This window comes from Hyperoodon ampullatus (assembly GCF_949752795.1).
Source record: "Hyperoodon ampullatus genome assembly, chromosome: 5".
Taxonomy (NCBI): domain Eukaryota; kingdom Metazoa; phylum Chordata; class Mammalia; order Artiodactyla; family Ziphiidae; genus Hyperoodon; species Hyperoodon ampullatus.
In genome coordinates this window covers 17,369,194-17,391,054 of record NC_136918.1, presented here as the reverse complement: position 1 = coordinate 17,391,054, position 21,861 = coordinate 17,369,194, and the positions used below count along the sequence as shown (strand labels likewise).

Sequence of the window (21,861 nt, the reverse complement as noted above, 5' to 3'; positions counted from 1 at the left end):
GATCTCGCCACTGAAAACAAATTTAGTAGTACAGCTACTTCTAACAGGCTTCCACGTACCTTAGGGTGGCTCTCACAGAAGCCTTGGTTTAAGTTCTTGGTCTAAGAAGTTTAAGTACTAAGCAACAATCTGTTTCAGCACCTTTTGACCACAACAAAAGCAAAGAAAAATCCTACATAAATAAGAACAAAGTTCATAAAGTGCTTAAGAAATTACAAACATTTCAAATTAGAGCGATGCAAATAAATGTCCATTTCGCCACCAAAGGTGAATGCAGAATAAATGGGTCGCTTTCCTGTCAAGATCTGACATGCCTTTCAAATCAGTAGTTTGGTCCGGCACAGTGTGCAAAAAAACCCAAAAACAAAAACAAAAAAAAACCCCAAAACAAAAATACCAAACTTCATCATTAAGGAATACATAAATATTTTAAATCCACCATAATCCATTCTCTCTATAACTACAAGATTCAATAAAAGCACCAATTTCAAAAGGTCTGCTACCAAACTCTTCCTGGCATAGGCCCACATGATCCACGTTTTTAAACCTACTTTCAAATTGAATGAAACAAAACCAAACCACACCTTTTCCTTTACTTTTTGTTTAAACACCTTTGTATGAAATGTAGTGTAAAATACAGGAAAACGCCAAAGAAATGAAAGAACAAAGGGACATCTCTAAAGATGACTAATGCATTAAATGTGATTTTCTATTTTTCAGTGCAAACAAAAAATTTCATGTCTTTGTCCTCTTCCAGACTCAGAAGTGTGAAGGGTGCCCGTAGGGAGTCACTCCTTGCTGTGGCTGGTTACCTAATGAGAAAAAGAAAATCCAATAAAATTGCAGATGCAAAATTATGCCACAGATCAATGGCACGTTCTTGTCACTGTTCCTCTATTCCTGAGGCTGGTACTCAAAGACTGACTGGTCAGGAAGTATAACACTAGCCCAGACACCTGTGTGGCCAAGGTCTTCATACCACTGCTCAATTCATTCTGCAGAGGGGCCACCTCTACCTCAGAGTCCCACAATGGCCAGCAAGAGGCCTTGGGATGAGGGTCATTGGCCCATCAAAAGTCTGTATCCCTGAACTAAGAAACATCTCAATACTAACATAAAGGACTGTAAGTATCATAAAACATGAAAAGTTCTGGAAACTTCATAAAAGCACATCAGAGATTCTACTTTAACACTGACGTTATAATAGGTGAGAAAGAAGTAGCTTGAAAGGGGCAATTTTCTGCCAATGGCCACGGATACATCAGAGAGAACCGCACAAGAGTGTATGCATGGGAGAGAGGCTGTGTGTGTGACACGAGTGTGTGCCTGTGCACATGTGTCCCTGTGCACACCTGGACAAATAAAGAACAGTGAGTAGGTTCAAAAAAATGACACAGGCCTAGAAATAGCTACTGCTTGCACAACTCTGGTGGGACTATTCAAATCCAAAGGCCCCATTCACATGGATTATGGCATAAATGCAGCTGGCTGGAACTGTGCAGTGGGCAGCTCAACTTAGCTGCCCTTATTCAACAAAGGAGGCCGGCATCACTGCTCATGTCAGGCATTAGAATATATGTTGTGGTTAAGAGGTGGGCTCTGGAAGGAGACAGTCTGAGTTTTAGTCCCAGCTGCTAGCCGAGTAACCTTGGGCAAACGGGAAAATGTCCGTTCTTTAGTTGTTTCCTCATCTGTAATACGGGAATAGCCATAATACCTCGTTGCATGGCTTAGGAATCAAGTGAATTAATACATGTAAAGTCATGGGTACAAGAAAGTGCTCCAGAAATGATGGCAAAAAAAAAAACAAAAAAAAAAAAACCAAAAAAAACAAAACAAAAAACTGCATTCTGTGAGCCCTTGGAAATAGGAACCAAGAGTATGCTCCCCAGATAGGTGCTACTCCATAAAAATCGTAGGTACATACCTCCAATCACTAGAAACAAAAATTAAAATATAACATGTTGTCTCTACCTTAAAATTATATCCTCTCTTTAGCCATGCAAAAATGTGAACTCTGGGGACTTCCCTGGTGGCGCAGTGGTTAAGAATCCGCCTGCCAGTGCAGGGGACATGGGTTCGAGCCCCGGTCCGGGAAGATCCCACATGCCGTGGAGCAACTAAGCCCGTGCGCCACAACTACTGAAGCCTGCGCACCTAGAGCCCGTGCACCACAACGAAGAGTAGCCCCCGCTCGCCGCAGCTAGAGAAAGCCCGCGTGCAGCAGTGAAGACCCAGTGCAGCCAAAAATAAAAAATTAAAGAAATAAAAAATGTGAACTCTGGAGCTGATGAAACACAGTGAAATTTTAACTACACGTGTGTTTAATAGACCACACCGATTGAACAGTTGTTGGAAAAGACTGACATGATTTAACTGAGGGAAATATTTTTAAAGGAAAAGAACAACAACAACAGACCTTAGCTGTGCCCGCGGAGACACAGGGTGTAAGAGAGGCGTTCCCTCTGCCCAGGGAAACACACGGACAGCAGCCAGGCAGGAAATTAAGACCAGAGCCAAGCCGCCCCTCCCTCTCCGTCATAAACTGACCCTTTTCCCTACAATATCCCACCAGAGCCACACCACTGCCTTCAGAACTCGTGGCTCGTCACTCTGTACCTCAGAAGCACAGAATCGAGAAATTGCTGGTCTCCCTGCCCACTGTATGGATGAACAACTGCATGATCCAGATAATGGTGATAGAGCTGGCAGCAGAATTTAGGTCTCCTGACTTCCAGGCCAATATTCTTTGCATCACAGGGGCCTCACTCCCATTTCTAAAAGAGTTGCCCATTCTGTGACTCCAGCACAGGGCGACTGGATTCATGGGAGCAGGCTGCTGGCACTGGGGTGAGGTCCGATGAAGTGGGTTGTCGGCATGCGCCCTAGAAAGGTAGCACGGCAGCACGGCAGCAAGGTTAACTGGGGAGAAACACTGTCCTGCGATGCCGCCTGCCACGTTACAGGTCTGGCTTTCTCTTAGTCGCTATCAGGAAGGGCAGGGTGGTGCCGTGCTAAGAGCAGTCACGGCCCTAGTGACCAGGGGACAGGTCTGGTGCTGGCCTCTCCATATCTGAGTCTTGGGGGCAGTGGGGAGGCACCTATCCTGTTCCATCGTACTCTGGAGGGTATCAGCCGAGTTGTTCTCTGGGACATCTAGCTTTATAAGAAAAGCACCTGCCGTTCCACAGGGACCCCGACTGGAAAGAAACATTCCCAGATTCAAAGAGAAGCAACAGGAAAACATCCTGGCTGAACTCAAGGAAAAGACTGGGGCTCTTCCGGAAAAGAAGCATTCAAACCAACACGAAGAAAATGAGAATGGCCCGGACTTAAAACGAACCCGAAAACGGCACCAAGGAAGGCAGTGTGCATGCCGTTTCTGAGGAGCTGCCACCTGTGTTCTGCTCACTGGCTTGTGTTTCGCGTCCTGGGAGCCATCTGTTCCTGACGGAGGGTACTTACTGGAAAGCTGCTTCTGGAGCTGCCGCACCAGAGCGGCCGTCTGCTGCTGTTGCTGGGTCTGCTGCAAGCCTTGCCTGGGAAACTGTAATCCAGAGAAAGGAGGGAACTCAGCGCTCAGCACAGACGAGAGCAGAAGGTCTGCAGCACGCTTTGAAGCCCAGTGCGTGGACACTGACCTTCAGCCAACCCTGGTCGACACCTGGGCATTACATGAAAGTGCCCCATCCATTCCAAAACCCGTCTCCGGGCGGTGACCTAGCCTTTGCTGGGAGAGCCCTGAGGAAGGGGCCCAGCCGTGCCCAGTGGTTCACATATCCCTGTTATCCTTCACCAGTTGGCTAGTTAGTATCACCATGTTACACACCACTTGCACCAGCAAACTGGAAGCTGTCTGGTGGGAGGATTGGGTTAAGCCCCAGAGGCCTGGCCTTGGGCGAATGGAGGCAAGAGCGTGGTGAGCGGCGCAGGGGCCTGGACTCATCTGGGACTGTGCCCTCCTGCCTGATGGAGGATGAAGGTCGGGGTGGGGGGGTGCGAGCCCAGGGAGGCGCTGAGGACCACACGTTAAGGCGGGGCTGCCTTCCAGGCTCGTACACGTGCCAGCACAATGTGAGGGCCCAAGGGCCCCAGTTCTAGCCATTAAGTTGATACAGGAAATCGAGGTGGTTACTCCAAAGAGGGGAAAAAGAACCTGTTTGGCGGAAACGAAATTACCTTTGACTAAAATCACTCATAGCGCTGGTTCACTGTTTTCCTTGACCTTCACGTTTCAGACGTCACTCTGTCCTTCCTTTTCTTCTTTCCTTTCTGGCCCTCCCCACCTTCTTTCCCCCTGGCTTATCACTGTCGTAGCAAAGGATGTGTTCTGATGCAAGGGTATCGTAATCAGATACACATCGGAATGAATTAACGTACCTCCATAGGCCCATCCCCTACCCACCTGGGTAGGGAGTGCCGGCCCCCTGGCCTCCCGGCCTCCAGTGAGGGCAGGAGCACCCCCAAGATTGCAGGACAGGAGCAGAGTGAAGTCGGGAGGGAGCAGAATAAAGTTTTAGGGTTTTTTGTTTGTTTGTTTGGTTTTTTGCCAATTTCCTTCCTACTGGGTCTGTGCTGGTGGAACGCATCTCACCCTGGGATGGCCATGTCAGTGGCCCTCTCTGTTTCTTTCCTTCTTGGCCCTCTGGGACCTGGGGGTAGTAACTGCTTCCAGCCCCGGCTGTTTCATCATCCTGAGTGTCCTTTAACCCTGCCCATACCTCTATAGTCTTCTTTTAAAAACTCAATGACCCAATACGAGTGCAATATCTATTTCCTACTCAGAGCTTGCAAATATGGCTGAAGATAGCCCAGGACCGTAGTTAGGGTTGCCAGATTGAGCAAATGAAAATACAGAATGTCCTTAAATGTGAATTTCAGATAAACGATAAATAATTTTTTGGTTCTAAGTACGTCCCAAATATTGCATAGGGCAAATACTGCATTTAGTATAAGTATGTCCCATGCAATATTTGGGACATAATTCTACTAAAGAGTTAATCATTGTTCACCTGCACCTCAAACTAATTGTGAGTCCTGTATTTTATTTGGCAACCCTAAATTAGAAGGCATTGCTGGGTTAATTCTTTTAAAACCAAGTATTTGGCATGACTACTGGCTCAACTATTTCTCTCCCATTAGACTATGGGTGACTGTGGATAGACTTAACTATGAAACATTCATAATACACAGACTAATCAAGGTCTACAAAGTACTCCATAATCAAACATACTAATTTCTGCAGGAAAATACACAAATAGTCCAATCAGGTAAAATAAATGAAAAGAGCTTCAAGTCCGTTCAGGTGAGCTTTTCCTACCAAAGGAATTCAGGTCAGGTTTGCCTGTTCGGTGAAATTGCAAAGAAAATTTCCATTTTTAGAGGTGTCTGAATTTCGGAAATAAATATAAGGGATCGTGAACGTTTACTGCTGTTATTCTCACTTTCAGGTGAAGAAACTGAGGCTCTGAGGGCTTCTGTCACTTGCCCGTGATCCCTGTTTTAAGTATTGGGGCTGGAATTCAGACAGCTTTCTGGATTCAGAGCTCAATAACCATGATCCAGTGCTATCCTTAGTTAGAACTTTTAGCTTCCAAATATTAATTTATTTGAAAATAATCAGATTTTCTAAATGGTTGGCTGCAAAGGCATCTAATCTTAATTTATCAGCTGATTAAAGGTACACAGTGCATAAATATTTAACATTTATTTAAAACAGGTCAATAAATAGGTCAACTGAGGTTTACTAGAGGCCCGAAAAACCACAATCTGTGTGTACTGAATCTTCGCCGCTTAAGTGTGATACATGAAGAGGGAACGATTTTTCTGGACTCTCTGCATACAGGACATGGTCCCAGTTTCTCTTACCCCTGTACCTTTGCAGATGTTAATCTCTCCTCCTAGAATACCCTTCCTTCCCTTTAACCCTACCCTACCCACTCCTAAAAATCTTACTCCTCCTTCAAAGATCAGCTCAAGCACTCAGTGACTCCCTCAGGCATTTGAAGAGTGAATCACTGCACCCTCAGCACCGTGTAGATGCCTTTATTATGAAATATGGCATAACAGGACAATTGCCTCTCTCTCTCTAGGGTTCTGGGTTTTGAGCTTCTCGGAGGCAGGAGCTGTCCTGGGCTTCAGCTTCAAGCACAAAACACAGATCTCAGTAACGTCCGTCACACATCAGCCAAGGCGGCACAGGCACTCTCCAGCAAACCATTCTCTGCTGAACCGAAAAAGGAATTTAAAAATGTCTTTGATGTATTTTGACCAGTCCCTGTTGTGACAACACGTTTATTCAAGAACACTTAACTTTTCTACTCAATCCTTACTAAGGTAAAAATGCATCACTAACGAATAATTTCTATTTAAATAAATGTCACTGAATCTTTTTCGTCTCAGAATAGCTGACTTACGGGGGCTCATCCTTTCAGCAGCAGAAGCAGACACTGACTAATCATGACCAGCAGCAGCAGGGCTGATTCAGTTAGTGATGGACCTTTAGCTGCCTCAGAGCTTGTGTAGACATCTCGCCCTCTGAACTGTGTTTTCCTTTGCATATGGATAATGGGTGGGGTTTTTTCCTTCATCGCCGTGACATCCAACAAATGAGTTATCCAAATCCAGGTACTTTTCTGGATTCCAGGGACACCGAAGTGAGTAAACACAGTCCTTGCCTCCTGCTGCTGTGTCCTGACACCTGTGACCACACTACCAGTCAGCAAAGGCACAAAGTACCAAGGCAACATTTAGTTTAAACCCGCACTGCCAACTGACAGGATCCACAGGCAGATCCGCGGTTCCTCTCATGGACAGAACACAAATCTTCATCCATATCGGCTTTAGCACAATAGACTGTAGCACTTGCCCAGGCCCCTCCACGGAGGGCCTGGACGGAAGGACACGTGCTCCGGAGGGCACACTCACAGAGGACCAGCAGCTGGTGGGTTTCAGAGTATTTAGTACGCATTGATTTGCAAGTTAACTAGCAACTTCAACTGAGCCTTTTTTTTCTTTTTTGATCTGCACATAGTATTTAGTGAGGGAAAAAAAAAATTAAAAAGTATCTGGCCTGTTACCACAAATCTCCCAAGAACGTCTTCCCCAACCTCCTTCCATAAATACTACTTCTCTTTTCTCTTCAAAAAAGAAAAAAAGAAAATTCCAAATTCATGCAAAGGAAGGCAACCTGGCTCAATAAAGTTCTATGGACCAAATTTCTTCCATTTGAAAAGGAGAATAAGATTTTCTGGCTAATTCTGAATTCCAGAGGCATCCTGAAAATTTTCTCAATTTCTCTGACTGGAACATATGAATTCCTTGAGGAAGATTATATGACAATTCTACCCCACCTTTGACTAAAAGTTAATGAAATTATTTAAGTAACTACTGCTGCTATTATGCAAATTTTTTAAAGTATATGTTCAATATAATATGATACTGACATAAGGATCAGTCAATTTAAAAAGCCAACTTTCTAAAGCTTTCTGTTAGCATGTTTTCCAGGTCACCCAACTAGGGCACCCTAAGTTTACAATGAAAAGATATGACAGAGCAGGATGGTGTAAACATTATTTTCTTAAAAGCTGGAAGCAGCTTTAAAGAAAAAATCGTGGCCTGCTAACATAGTTGAGTCAATTTAATCATAACAACTCATGAGCTTTAAAAGTATTTTTCGGGCTTCCCTGGTGGTGCAGTGGTTGAGAATCGGCCTGCTAATGCAGGGGACACGGGTTCGAGCCCTGGTCTGGGAAGATCCCACATGCCGCGGAGCAACTAGGCCCGTGAGCCACAACTACTGAGCCTGCGCGTCTGGAGCCTGTGCTCCACAACAAGAGAGGCCGCGATAGTGAGAGGCCCGCGCACCGCGATGAAGAGTGGCCCCCGCTTGCCACAAGTAGAGAAAGCCCTCGCACAGAAACGAAGACCCAACACAGCAACCAATCAATCAATCAATCAATCAATAATAAATAAATAGCCAAGCATTTGAAGCCCTTTAAAAAAATAAAAAGGTATTTTTCAAGTCAAGAACCATAATTTAGACCAAAGCTAGAGATGTCAAATATAATTCTCCAGCAAGGGCACCCATTCTCTTTCCAGATGCTCTTCCTTCACAGAAGATAAGTGACTTAAGTAAGCAAATGACAACTCCAGATTTAATTTGGAAGCACGGGCTTTTCTTACACTTTCTTTTTCTTCACAGAAAAGTTCTCTCTGTTTTTTTGATGACCCTTTCTGAAAAAGCACTAGCTTCTGTTCTAAGTTAGTTTTGTCACTTAGGTACACATTTTTCATAGCAGTGACCAACCTGCCTATAGGGGTGTTGATGATCACTGTCCCACAAGGCCCAGCTGCTGTTGTCAACAAGGAAACAGAGTGACAAGGGACTAGTCAAAAAGCAGCGAATCAACTGCAAATGGCTTTCGAGGTCCCCTGCATTCAACCTCCTCCTCCAAAGCTTCCCAAACTTCTCATATTCCTCTTGACCTCTGTTATGCGTTAAATTATGTCCCCCGCCCCAAAAGATATGTTGGCATCCTAACCGTCAGTACCTCAGAAAGTGACTTTATTTGGAGGTAGTCTTTACAGGGGTAGTCAATTTAAAGCGAGGTCACTAGGGTGAGACCTGATGACTGGTGTGCTCATAAAAAAAGGGAAATTTGGACACAAACACATACACAGGGAGAATGTCAGGAGAGGCTGATGGGAAAGATCAGGTGGTGTGTCTACGGGCTGAGGAGTGCCAGAGACTGCCAGTAAACCACCAGAAGCTAGGGGAGAGGTGTGGCTCAGGGCTCTCAGAAGAAAGCACCTACCAGATCTTGGACTTCCAGCCTCCAAAACTGTGAGACCATACATTTCTGATTGTTTAAGCCACACACTTCGTGGGACCTCATTACGGCAGCCCTGGCAAACAAATACAACCTCACTAATGCTTCTACTACTTTCCATTTGACAGCTTCTGATGATTCTAAGCCATCTGGTGGCAGGAAGCAAGCCTGGCATGTCATCGCTGTGCTCCATGACCCTGGGCAGAGGGCCAGCCTCCACTGTACATACTGAGTAAGCACTTGTCAACTTGTGGATGTCACCAGATAGCAAGAGGGCAAGTCATGAGGAAGGTGGTGGCTGTGTTAGCGCCATCCCTCCTCCCTTGAGACTGCATGAAGCGCAGCTGTGAATGAATCAGAGCTGGCGTCTCTTCAACAGCTGGCTCACCACTCCAGTCTCCAGCAAAGAAACAAACAGAGAAGGAAGAACACTGGCCAGTAACAAAAACTGGATCTGCTGGAGCTGTTTATAATCAATATATTTATAACATCTATAATAAATCTTAGTAGAACTAATAAGAAAAGGAACAGTGCCTAATGATAAAAAGAAATATAATATTTTTGTAAATATTGCTGAGGCTTTGTGGTATTGCTCTTCTGAAGATATATAATTAGAACTTTTTTCTGATACTTCTATTTTATTTTATTGCGAGAAGACAGAAAGAAAAAGAGCAACAGAATACATATCAAAATATCCCCAGCAGCACTATTTCTGCAATTGGAAACAATCTAAATATTCAACAGTAGGTGGGGTGGTTAAACAAGTAATAGCAGAGCAAGACAATGGACTGACTTCACAGCTGTTCAAAATTACAAACATGTGGACTAAAAGGATATATAAATAAGTATGCTGTAATAAAAGTAGGCACAAAAAAGAAGAATTATGATAATACAAAAATCCAAGATCACTGGCCATCCCTATAACTTCTAATTCTGAAATTACCTGAAATCTATTACTCTAAGCGATCAATTAGCCCATCTTAAGACTCACGACGTACAACATGCCTGCCTTTGTACATATAGCTGCTGCCTAGATTATAATATATTGCTCTAAATATCAAAATAAGACACTATGCTTCTCAAGGTAGCTTTTAAAAATTTCCGCTTAAAAGAAATAAAAAAGCCATAAAAAGCCTAGTGTGCATTTTACTATCCATTACGATTACCGTGGATGAAGGTCTTTGTTTCTCTGGAACTACTTTCCTATGAATACACTGGGAAACAATCATGAGCCTGACCTGACTGACCCACTCAGTCCCTGGGATGGAAGTGTCTTAAGCCAGTGAGGGAAATACAACCTACTGCATTAAAACATGTCAATACTGTCTTAGAAGTCAAAACTGAATGTGCGGTGTATACTCGCTACACGCCAAAAATTATTAAATATTTATGACACTATTAGGAGAGTAGAAAGGTACTAAGTTCTGCTGCATGAGATATGCTTCATTCCAGTGGAGCGTGGGGGCAGGGTCTCCCCTCAGCTCTGCCTAAGCTGATCTTCTGCTTCCAACCATAACGAGGAAGTCTGAAGGCAACGTCTATCCTAGTCCTGTAAATTTAACTTTGTGACAGAATCAAATGTTTATTTTTTTACCCTACCCAAAATAACGAGTACATTTCATGATAAGGAAGAATTTCCTTAAAAATGAAGATCAAGATGGCCCAGGCAGAGGCTTATAAAATATCCTCAAGGTGTCCTATTCCAGTCCTTTTTGGGCATTCCCAGCCCTTTACCACCTAACTCTACTCTATCCCTACTAATATACTATAGCCCGGGCCATACTGTTCCTTCTTTATTACAAATTGAAAAACCATCTATCTCTCAAATCCTGTCCTGGAAAGAGTCTACGTCAGTATTTTCCAAAGTGTGAGACACATGCAGTAACACAGCTCGTCTGAGGGGAGGTACTCACTCAACTCAGGTTGCTGAGCTCCCTGCAGAGTTGGTATTTATTTTTACAGATAGTTCCAATGTGTGACAAGCGATGTGACCACTACCACTGAGAGGAGTGATCAAATGCTTCTTTTTAGAAAACATTTATTTAAGGAAATAGGAAAAGAGGCAATTTAAAGACAAGTAGCAGGTAAGTAATAAAGAAGGGATGTGGCACTAGCAAAAGTAAAAGGTACTGAGGCTTGGACCACGTTGATTGGTGCTATGCGTATAACATTTCGAAATGTGACTTACAAAGCTACAGAAGCAAATTATAAGATTACATGAAAATGTCATGAAATTATATGAAATGGATTACATGAAAATTCTTGCAGCAAATGCTAACTGGCTAAACTCGGAGGTCCTTTTACGTCAGTAAAGGTAATATTTTAGAAAGTACTCTCATGCTTCTTTGGGATTATAGTGAAAACTCAAAGCCAAGTTAAGATAATCTTCTAAACATATCCATACTAAGTTATCATTTTAACACTGTTTAGAATAAAACTTGGTTTCTCAATATAAATATTTAGTCCATGGAACGGAAAAGTCCGAAGAAATTTAAAGAGGAAAAATTACATAACCTACTGAACCCCAAATATTTATTTATACTTTCTAGGAAAACAAATATACTGACTACAACAGTAACACAACCCTACTCTGATGAAGTGCTGGGGAGAAACTGCTAGGGTGTATTTAGGCTTTTTCAGTTCTTAACAATCTCACGGGACATGAAAAATGCAATCTGCCTTTAAAGAACACCACCAAAAAAAAAAAAAAAAAGGGAAAAAGGAAGAAGAAACCCACATGTTTGGTTTCAGAACACCAGGCCTTACCAGAGGCTGCTGGGGCTGCATGGTTTGGAGACCGAGGGTCTGACCCTGGGGCTGCGAGGACTGCTGAGGCTGCTGCATCTGGAAAGAAAGAAAAAGAATTATACGTGTGAAAATAGGAGGTTAACGTCCGTCATTCCAGTTCCCTCTCCCCATACGCCTTTGATCTAATTAGTCTGCTCGAACAAGGATGACGCACACCTGCCTCCTCTGTCTTTGTCTTCCCAAACATCGTTCCTCCTTCAAGGGCAAGACCTAAATCTGCTCCGTGTGCTTCCAGACTACTGCAACCCCAGGGATCTCTTCTTTGCTAGTCACAGTGTTCACAGTCTAAACCACCCTACACTGTCCAGGGACATGCTTTGTACTCACTGTCTTAATTCCTTTCATGCCATTTGCCCTTCCACATATTTCATTCCACCTTACGCTATCGGGTGAGACAAGGACTGCTCGCAAGTTATCTTTTCGTTCCCTATGGTACCCAGAGGAACTCTTGAATTTAGATTTTTTTTTTTTTAAAGGAAGATGTAGACGTGAGAAGTTCTGGCCTAAATTACCAGCCTAAAGTCATAAATTGCGTCCGTGAACGCTGGCTCAAATACATGGCTCTTGGAAAACCCTTGCAAGTCACAAGAGAAACACAGACTAGACGTCCACCAGGGGGAACATCACAGAGGAGAGGAAAATATTAAGAGGTGGTTTGTCTCAATGACCTTTAAAGTCTCCTCCACCCAAACGCTTCATCTTGAGAATGACAGCACCAGACTTCTTTTCAGCCTCTGCATTTTTCCAACTTGGTTTGCATACTGTCCCTCAAATTCTTTGTCTTCTTTAGGGCAAGGTAATCAATAGTTATTGCCAGAAGGCATTTTTCACTAAGTGACAAGGGTCATGGATTTGGAATCCTAGCTGAGGTCTGGGCAGGCCATTCCCAACATGAACAATGCACGTTGGACCAGAAACACAGCGACTGCGATAGGAAGCCAATTCTCCATTGGACTCTCTGCGAACCCTTTCAGGAAAAGTCACCCCAACTTTGTAATTATTAATCTGTTCCTTTATGGAGGTAGTCAGTCACCAAAAAAGGAATAAGTATAATTCAGATGCAGAAGCATATCATTTTTCCTTATCTCCCAGGAATGTGTTGGTAATGCAAAAATTATCAGAAGGACACATCATGTTAATTGGGATAAAAAGTACACATTAACCAATAAGGAAGGTTTTCAAAATTTGCAGCTTTAAAAAAATGCTAGTGTAAGATAGGAAGTGGTAAATAAAAAAATAAGGTAATAACTTTCCTCAGTGATCTGGAAATGAGAAATTTTAAAACAGAGAGAAATATAAGTATCAGTCCTAAAAAATTCTGAAACCTATACTTAGCACTTGGGAAAATAATTATTTTAAGAAAATATCACTATGAGTATCAATAGTCATAATAATGGTAGTATTACAAAATGGGTGCTTCACTTGCATTTTCATATTTAATTTTCACTATACATTTAAGAGGTGGGCACTAGAATTAGTTCCATTTTATTTATGACAAAATTAAGGATTAGAGGGTTTTTGACCACGCTGGAGATTTTATATATGCAATGAGTGGGATTGGCCATCTATAGGCCACACTCCCTCCCAAACCAATTACCATATGTTGTTCAATTTTGTGATACAGTTTTTTCCACATTTTAACAGGCAAAAACTGGGATGCAATTCATGGCATCTTATAACTGTGAAGCCCAGTTTTGTTGAAGATTTGTGGTGGCTTTGGTCTGTCGAAGTGTTGGCACTGCCAACCAGAATTCTTTGGGTCATACTGAATACAGACCTCAAACCCACTTGAGCTAATGGTTCAAATATTTTCTTCCCATCACCAGTGTCAAGGTTGAGACATGCAAGTTCCTTTGCTGTCCCTTTCTGCATGACAGGTTTATATCTCACTGACCTCATACAAAGAGTATAGCCCTTGGGTACCCCAGTTCTACTAGAGTTCCCATTCTTGGTGCTGCTTTCTTTTCCTTTCTTAGAAATACATAAAAGGACAGTGCATCTCAAGTTGGATTGTTGATGAGAGTCCACTGTACAGACTCATCAGGCAATTTCCAACCCAACAACACAGGATAAGCTTGCTAATAATAAAGGCAAATGGAACAGATAAACATAACAGCCTATATCCCCTAAACAAGGGAGGGAGAAGCCAGAATGTGTTAAGGGGAGGAGCCCTTTATCTAGGAGACTCAAATATTTATGACAAATAAGTGAAGGACAGCTCTCTGGATTCTACCAGAGACAGGATGAAATATGCCTTTAAAGTATCCTACCTACGTAACTCCAACTTCACAGCCCAATCAGACTAGAGGTGTTAAACAGAAAATTTTTTGGATTACAGACTCCTCTAGAAATCTGAACAAAAACTCTGGAAAGCTCGACTGTTTCTAAAAAAATACACATATAAGAAATTTTGAACTCAAATTGCATGGCCTCTAGTTAAACAGTGACTGAGGAAGCTGAGGCTTACACTCTTAAGATAAAGGCATCCAGCTACCCTCCTGAATCTTTGTGAAAGGGCAAGGATGGTCTGCAAAATGTACTCTTCTGTCCACGACCTGGTAGATGCACAGAGAAAGGAAGACCCCTGCCGAACTGGAACTAAATTACACCAGTTAGGTCCCAGTGTCAAATACACAAGATTCCCTGGAATCTGGCAATTAAAGTCTGAAGTGTCTGTTATTTCTTATGACTGCTGAGGACCCCACACACATTGCACTCACTCCCAGCTCCATACCTGGAGAAGCCTCTGCTGCTGTCGCACCTGTGGCTGTCTGGGCCTCACTGGGTCCTGAGACAGGGACACCGAGGGAAGGTTTGGATGCACGGAAGTCAGCACCGCATCGAGTCCTCCACCCACCAGAGGGCTCTGCTGAAGCGACTGATGATTCAGTCTGGTCAAGAATAAAGAACTTGTTTTCAGGCCCAAGCATACTGTCAAATGTTTATAATCAGTGCCACTGGCACACTGCACACACTCACAAAGAAACCATCATGTTCAATAATCACTATGTACAATTCAAATGCAATAAAGACCAGTGGTTAAGGTAATCTAGATTCCCAGGGACACATGGTATCACAGGTATTCAGACAGCAAATGGCACAGGTGGGATTTAAACCCAGAACTTCAGGGCTCTGACGTTCAAGTTCTTAGTTCAAGGCAATATGCTATGCTGCCACTTATTAGACAAATCATAAACATGATGCATGGTTTCCAAATTCATTTATTTTCCCAAATGTGTTACCAACGACCTTGCCAACTTTCCAAACAGTGATTACTTAGTATGACCTGCAATCTTTGATGGTAACACATGGGAGTCCAGCTGCTGTCCACTGTAGTGCAGCAATCTGCATGAAACTGAGTTCTCCTAGACCAACGCCATCCAACAGAACTTTCTACTGTGACCGAAATGTCTCCACCTGTGCTGTCCAATAAGATAGCCACTGGCCACTAGGACCAGCTGTATCATTTCTGGGTCTCAGTGCAAAACAAGAATGCAGGGCTCTCTGATCAAAAATCAGTAAGAATGTCAAGCGGGTGACCATAGAGCATTACGATCAACCATGCAGGTCTTCTAAACACAGCGCCCTATGTGACTGCGCAGGTCACACACCTGCGAAGCTGGCCCTGTTGGCCACATGTGGTTAATGAACACTTGAAATGTGACTAGTGCGACAGAGAACTGAGGAGCTTTAACTTAACTTTAATTAGTCTAAATTTAAATAGCCCACGTGGCTGGTAGCTGCTATAGTGAACAGTGCAGTTATACACTACATACTACATCTACAAGATCCAATTAAAGCAAAAACTGAGTAACAGTTTTTCATGATCCGGTTTTGCCAGCCATTCCTGAGGTGGAAAAGGTAGAAACTAAGACATGTAACAAAAGTGTTACGGGCACTGTGCACAAGGAGTATTGCAATCACAGGCTTTGTGGCTCCGATCAACATATTCTAGTAAGGCACTGCTAAGGATAATCAACAATTTTTAATCTTAGATATTTATTGCCAAAAAACCTTTTTAAAAGAGGAGGAAAAAAAGAACATTAGAGCTAACATAGTGGTATCATTGAAAAATATTGCACAAATACTATGCGACATGTGAGTCAAACAATAAGGGACTTGAACAGAATAAACAAGATGGGGCATTGCTTCTTTCGAACCACAATCTGGATGCTAAAGATGAGATGACGATGAAAATTGTATGCAAATATGCAAGCTCATAGGAACAAATATAAAGCACCATGTCCTAGAGGAAGCACGGTAAAGGCGAGAATGAGCGTCCACCACTGCCATCATTATTTCCCCATGCATCACCTCTGAGAGCCACTCAGGGGCTGCAGGTACGGCGACGCCTGCTGCTGAACGTAGCCACTCGGCGGCTGCTGCTGCATCTGTCTGAGTCTTTCCATTAGCGCCGGGTTGGAATGCGCAGCCGGATAGGTTCTGGAATTATAGGTAGGAGACAGGACCACGCTGCCAGCCTGCTGCTGAGGGGTCTGCTGCAAAGGCATCTGCGTTCCGTACATCGTATAGCCCTGGGGCATGGTCTGCAGGCAGGCACAAGGAAGGAAGTCAACGTTTTGATTTGCCCCCCAGCTTTCCTATCGCTAAGATATCGAGGGCAAACACAAAGCCAGGAGGAGCCCCCTGGAAGTTGCCGATTCTCAAAGACTCTTTTTAACTCAAAATATGAGGAAGATCACTCTGGAGGCAGAGAGAAGAGCCCGAAAGTTATAGAATGAACTGTTTGTGTAATGATTCACCAGAGATTTCCATTAAAGAGCAAAATGAATCCTCACTTGGTTAAGAGATCAGTTTTAAGCTCAGTTGCTTATTTTGAGGAAAGGAAGGGCAGGTTTCTTCACAGAAGGAATCCGGCGAGCGTCTCTACCTTTAGTGCCCAGATGGCATCAATGTTCAACAGGTCCCAAGCATCACTATGTTTTTTCCAAAATTAACCAGATGAGTTACTCATGCTCAATGTAAATTAAAATCATGGAGTACACTTTCCTAGTATGTAACTACGCTTCCTCGGATCTAATGAACTTGTCTGTAGTAACCAACCAGTTAACAAGAACAAAAACAACAAAAACAATCAATTACCTTAACCACAGAATAAGGGTGTCATTGGTGACTATTCAATAATCTCTAGTTCTGGTTGGACTGCAGCCTGTTTCAGTACTCTACCAATAACCGTTAATATATGAGTGGCTGATTCTCCAAATCTTGACACCCAATGTAAATGAAAAGCTTCAGGTTCTGCTGCGTCACTATCTACAATTTACAGAACAGAGTGCTGATTAAAATAGAAGAGGACTGCTCTTCAGGTCCTCAAAGTACCACATTTTAAGGTAGTTGAATGGCTCTGACTTGGAAGACACAGTGATGGACAATGACCTTCCTGCAGGCAGCGTGCAGGGATGCAGGCTGTGTGGCTCGGTGCCTGTGAAGGCCAGCCTTGGCCTTCCTTTCAGCTGTGGACACGGTATGAATTGCTGGCCTAACTAGAGGCCTTGCCAACATCCTCGGCCTCCTGATTATGAGAGGGATAGAGTACCAGGATATGGAAGCAGAAATGACAAAACTATTAGAAAAAATAGCTCAAGATTTGCATCATATTAAGGCAAATCTATCATTGGCTGAATAACTACCGTGTATCTGGTGCTTTGCTAGTTCCATAGGTTGTCTTAAATCCCCACAATATTCATCTCTATTTTACAGAGAAGGAAACCAAGACTTGGAGTAACTCGCACAATGTTACACAGCTTGTAGGTTGTCAGGAATTTTGTCAAGGTCTGATGCCAAGGCTGATTATCTTCTTATTCTACCATGATTCCTCTTCGAAGCTATCTTTGAATATCATAAATTCAATCATGAATTACATCATTATACATTATAACATAAGTACCCTGGCTGGGACTGTTCACCATTTCAATATCTACCATCATCACTAACAGAAAGATATGAATTGATATTTCTGATTCAAGAATTTCCTAAAATGTTTTATGCCCGTTAATTCAATCCCGAGACTTGTTGAATAATCCCTGGTAAAGCTTTATTTTTGAAATGTCAATTATAATCTATAAGCAGAAGTGACTAAGTTCTATACCCTATGAGGGAATTGATACCCTACTTACCTAGTTCCCCCCTTCAAATAAAGAGCATTAAAAATCCCAGCAGCACCTACAAAGCAAACATGGGTACCTGTGCTTGCTGCAGACCTGGATACTGGGGGAGCTGAGGGGAGGGCCGTGCTTGAGCAGCAAAGAGAGCAGCCTGGTCCCCCGGCTGGCCCTGGAAGACAAAGCCGAGGCGGCTCTTGATCATAACAGCAAGGGCATGATCCGAGCTCCTGGTTAATTACCCCCAAAACCCCTGACACCGCACCCTATGTGAGAACAACACTTGCAGATTCCAACCTGCACTGAATACTATTTCTCATCCATTTCCTATTAACAGTAGAGATTGCTGCCCTTACCATTTCTTCCAAAGAAGACTACAGATGTCCCCAATGATAACACATACATAAACACAAGCCAAAATAATCAATGGTCCGCTCATCAGAGAGGCTCTGAGCCAGCTTTCCTGTACACTCCAGGGTACAAGTGTCCCTCTAGAGTAAAAGGCATGAGTCTCTAAGTGTGAAATCTGAAACCACAGAGTTGCCTCATCCTGTGCCCATAAAGTAAGAGAACACGTGGTACACGCAGATGGCATATACTACCTTCATGACTTTTTAATGCTGTTTCTTCAGAGGGACCTAAAAATTGCCTATTTAGCCATGTATGCAAGGGATGAATTTGGGGTCTCTTATGACTCTAATAATCAATATAATCAATTAAAATGTATAATAAGTTAATATCAAATACAGTTCTAACCAACTACAATGTAAAATAAAACCAATTAACATCTGTTCACCAGTCTTAATTTAATACATGTTTTGGCCTGAGGAAAAATAAATATATTCCTAAGAGCAGCTGTATGTATTTTACGTTTTGGCGGCAGAAGCTATTTCACAGAAGCTTGCGGTATTAATCACAGAAGGAGGCCAAGCTTCCGACCACCCCTTGGTTTTTTCAGGACTTACTAATAACAAAGAAATGGGGTTTATTCTAGGATATTTCACCACTGTTTTATATCACAGATGTCCTCGTTTTTTTAAAGTGCTAAAATACAGTTATATTAAAAACCAATTTTAATGTTCTGGGAAAGTAGTACAGATATTTCTGGCAGGGAGAAAGGTATAAACATTTAGCTTAAGAGAGAGAACACCAACAATTATTAAGCATCTATTATGTGCCAGGGACTGGGCTTCTTGTTCTTATCCCCATTTTCTCACAGGAACTCTGCAGGGAGGGGACATCATCCCCATTTTCTTCAGGTAGGAAAAGCCAGGCTCAAAGAGCCTAGGTAGCTTAGCAAGCTCACCCAGCTAGACCTGGCTGAGCCATGAGCGCTCAGGTAACTCTGCCACCAAAGCCTAGGGTTTTTTCCATTATGATGAGATGCCTCCATATGTGATATCAAGGATGAAAATATTTAAGATTTCATTTGGTGCTTATTCTTTAGGGACATAGAGCCTTGTAAACTCACCCCAATAAGAAACCAAAAGGAGACTCTTTATTAAGACTTGCTAATGAGATTTTGAAGTGAAACATATACATTAGACGGTGAAGCCTTTTCTCTGATCCCTACATAAAATCACTTGAGGGCATTTAAGAAACTTCGGCCTCTCCGAAGGTGGCTATCCACCCATACGTGGACCAAACACAAATTTCTGGGAGCATCTACTATGGTATCTATATGTAACAGCTTCAACAAGAATCTAACTTTCCAGCGTAGGGTACCATGAAGATACTCTGAGCCTTTAGCTGCTTAATCTAAGTGCAATTATATCCCTATTTGCTTAAGTCTAAGAAAAATAGCCCAAACTCCCTCTAGGAGAGCTCATGTCATGGGAGTGTGGCTATCTGGAGCCTACAAGTATTGCCCCAAAGTATCCAAATGGCCCTTGATCCTCCAAACACTAAGCCAGGGAGTCATTAAATCAACCAGATCTTTACATGCCACTCCTCGACTTGGTGCTCCCCAACAGCATTGTCCAAGGTCCCTGAAACATACTGCTGTGCCTGAAACATACTGCTGTGCCTCTTGGTGGGGATAAATATATGTATATTATCATTCTTACAGAAGAAAAGAAAAATGAATTATTTCTGTGAGTCAGAATCTTGAGATCCCTAAGTAGTCTAAAACACCCATGCCCTTTTTTGCCTTGGAGGGAAACAAGATGTGATGTGCGTGTGACAGAGGCACGCGGATACATAAAACAGATCTTCTTTAACTCTTTACTCTTCCTTTGCTTGTTGAAGAAACTTAGGAAACAAACTATGACTTACATGTGATGGAGGGGGACTAGAACACTAATACGGTAGGTATCTGAGTTACTGGGCAACTCTCTTTTATTGACAAAGAACAGTTGAGATTTTGGAAATTTAAGAAATACGAATTAAAAACCATCTACATTTCTAAAAATCACAAATTAACATTTAAGGAAAAACACTATAACTTTGAAAAAACAAGAAGAAAGGGGTGAAAAATTTCAAATCAGTTTTACACTCTAAAATTCATGTACTCTTCAGTGAACCATTTTTAGTCTAAAGGTAAACTATTTATATGTAAATAGACTATATTCCCTCCCATCCCCATTTTCCCCCCCAACTCGCTACTTAAGTACAGTAGGTAAGGGCTCTAACATTCAATAACCTCCCTGAGGAAATCACAAACACCTCACGTTGGCCAGCACTCGCCAAGGGCTTTTATCGTCATATTTGCCCTGAATGAAAAATATGCATCTCTTCTCCCAAACCAAAAGGACCTCCTCCTGCTCTCTGGTTTTCCCAGAATAATGCCAGGAACAAATTATTTCAATTTGTAGAAATAGTTCAATCTGTTGAATAAAGAATGAATGACCAAGAAGTTCTTTAGTAACTTGGAAGATTTTACAGATGCTAAACGAGGACCATAATGCGGGAATAGGTAAGAAAACTAAAAATTGAAATTTAGTAAGAGTCTTAAAATGTTAGTAGGGATGGTTTTGCTGCATTCAAGAAGGGACTATATAATGTATCATCCGAACTGGGACAGGCCAGGAGAACGGGGGCAAAGTGAGACCATGCCTGGCAAATTGTGACTTACGGTCCCCTTCGTCACACATAATCTACTTCTCTGTTATTTTCTGAAAACTGTCTAAGCTTTATTTGACTTTTTTTTTTTTAATCAGTTCCTAGCACTGTGTCTGGCATATAGTAAGTGCTCTATAAACATCTATTGAGGAAACCTAAGATTTAATTTAGCTTATCTGTTAAACAAGAGTTCCAGAGGTAAATTGAGATTTATATTTCAGGATAAATTAGTTTACCAAGTGCTTTCCAATTGCCCCATATTTTTAAGTACCATCTTTTGTTTTGAAAACTCATTTTTTAATTTAATTTTTATCATCTGTCATTCTAATGATTTCTTCTTTCTGCCTTCATTAATACCTGAAGAGTAGCTCAATTGCCCCTCTTGATTTATTCTGCTTAACTGCAACAATCAGAGGCAACATTAACTTCACACTTCTGCGGGTATAATGGAGGCTGGTTTCTGAGGGAATACCTGTGTCTAGCCAGGAGCCACACTGTGCTCCAGCTCCAGCTCCCCTGGCTCAGGTACCCAAGAACTTACATGTGCTAAGAGAGTAAGCCAGAGTTAACTGGGAAATTCTGATAGCTACATGAACCCATCTCTACATTGCTACCCAGGGTAAATTCCTACATGTGGTCTGTCTCATTTGTTTTTATACATTTTGCTTTAGGCTTGCCTCTGGGTAAGAAACAGAAATCTATTATATTTTCTAAAATTTCCACTTCCTAAAAACTTTTTTAAAAGCTGTGCTGTTCAATACTGACTCATCTTCCTGGTCTTTATAAGAACAATTCTCTCTCTTACTGCTTTATTTTTAATTAGACAAGAGAAGCATCTGAGCTCAAAGAGATGTAGACTCAAAACCTCTTGCATAATTTGAAATGAATACATCCAGTAAGTTAAAAAAATTTTTGATAAATCATCCTCAAAGATAATTTTCAATCTTCCGGGTCTTGTTCTCTTCATTAGTTCACTCTCTCAGTCAGCTGAGAAAATGTGAGGGTCTCTTTCTAAAGGAGAATTGGTTATAGCTCCAATT

The 21,861-nt window shown here is 42.3% G+C and overlaps 1 protein-coding gene across 2 annotated transcripts in view; it reads right to left on the bottom strand.

Annotated features, from left to right (window-relative positions):
• Positions 1 to 719: 719 nt before the first annotated feature.
• MED12L (mediator complex subunit 12L) overlaps positions 720 to 21,861 on the bottom strand; it is a gene marked incomplete at its 5' end in the record, with an annotated part of 320,500 nt that continues 299,358 nt past the window's right edge. For both annotated transcript variants that reach the window (XM_079705501.1, XM_079705502.1), the window contains 6 exons: positions 720 to 812; positions 3,466 to 3,547; positions 11,598 to 11,675; positions 14,374 to 14,530; positions 15,954 to 16,186; positions 17,844 to 17,933. In XM_079705501.1, the coding sequence (XP_079561627.1) occupies positions 760 to 812; positions 3,466 to 3,547; positions 11,598 to 11,675; positions 14,374 to 14,530; positions 15,954 to 16,186; positions 17,844 to 17,933 (693 nt within the window). In that variant the 3' untranslated portion in view covers positions 720 to 759. The remainder of the gene's footprint in view (positions 813 to 3,465; positions 3,548 to 11,597; positions 11,676 to 14,373; positions 14,531 to 15,953; positions 16,187 to 17,843; positions 17,934 to 21,861) is intronic.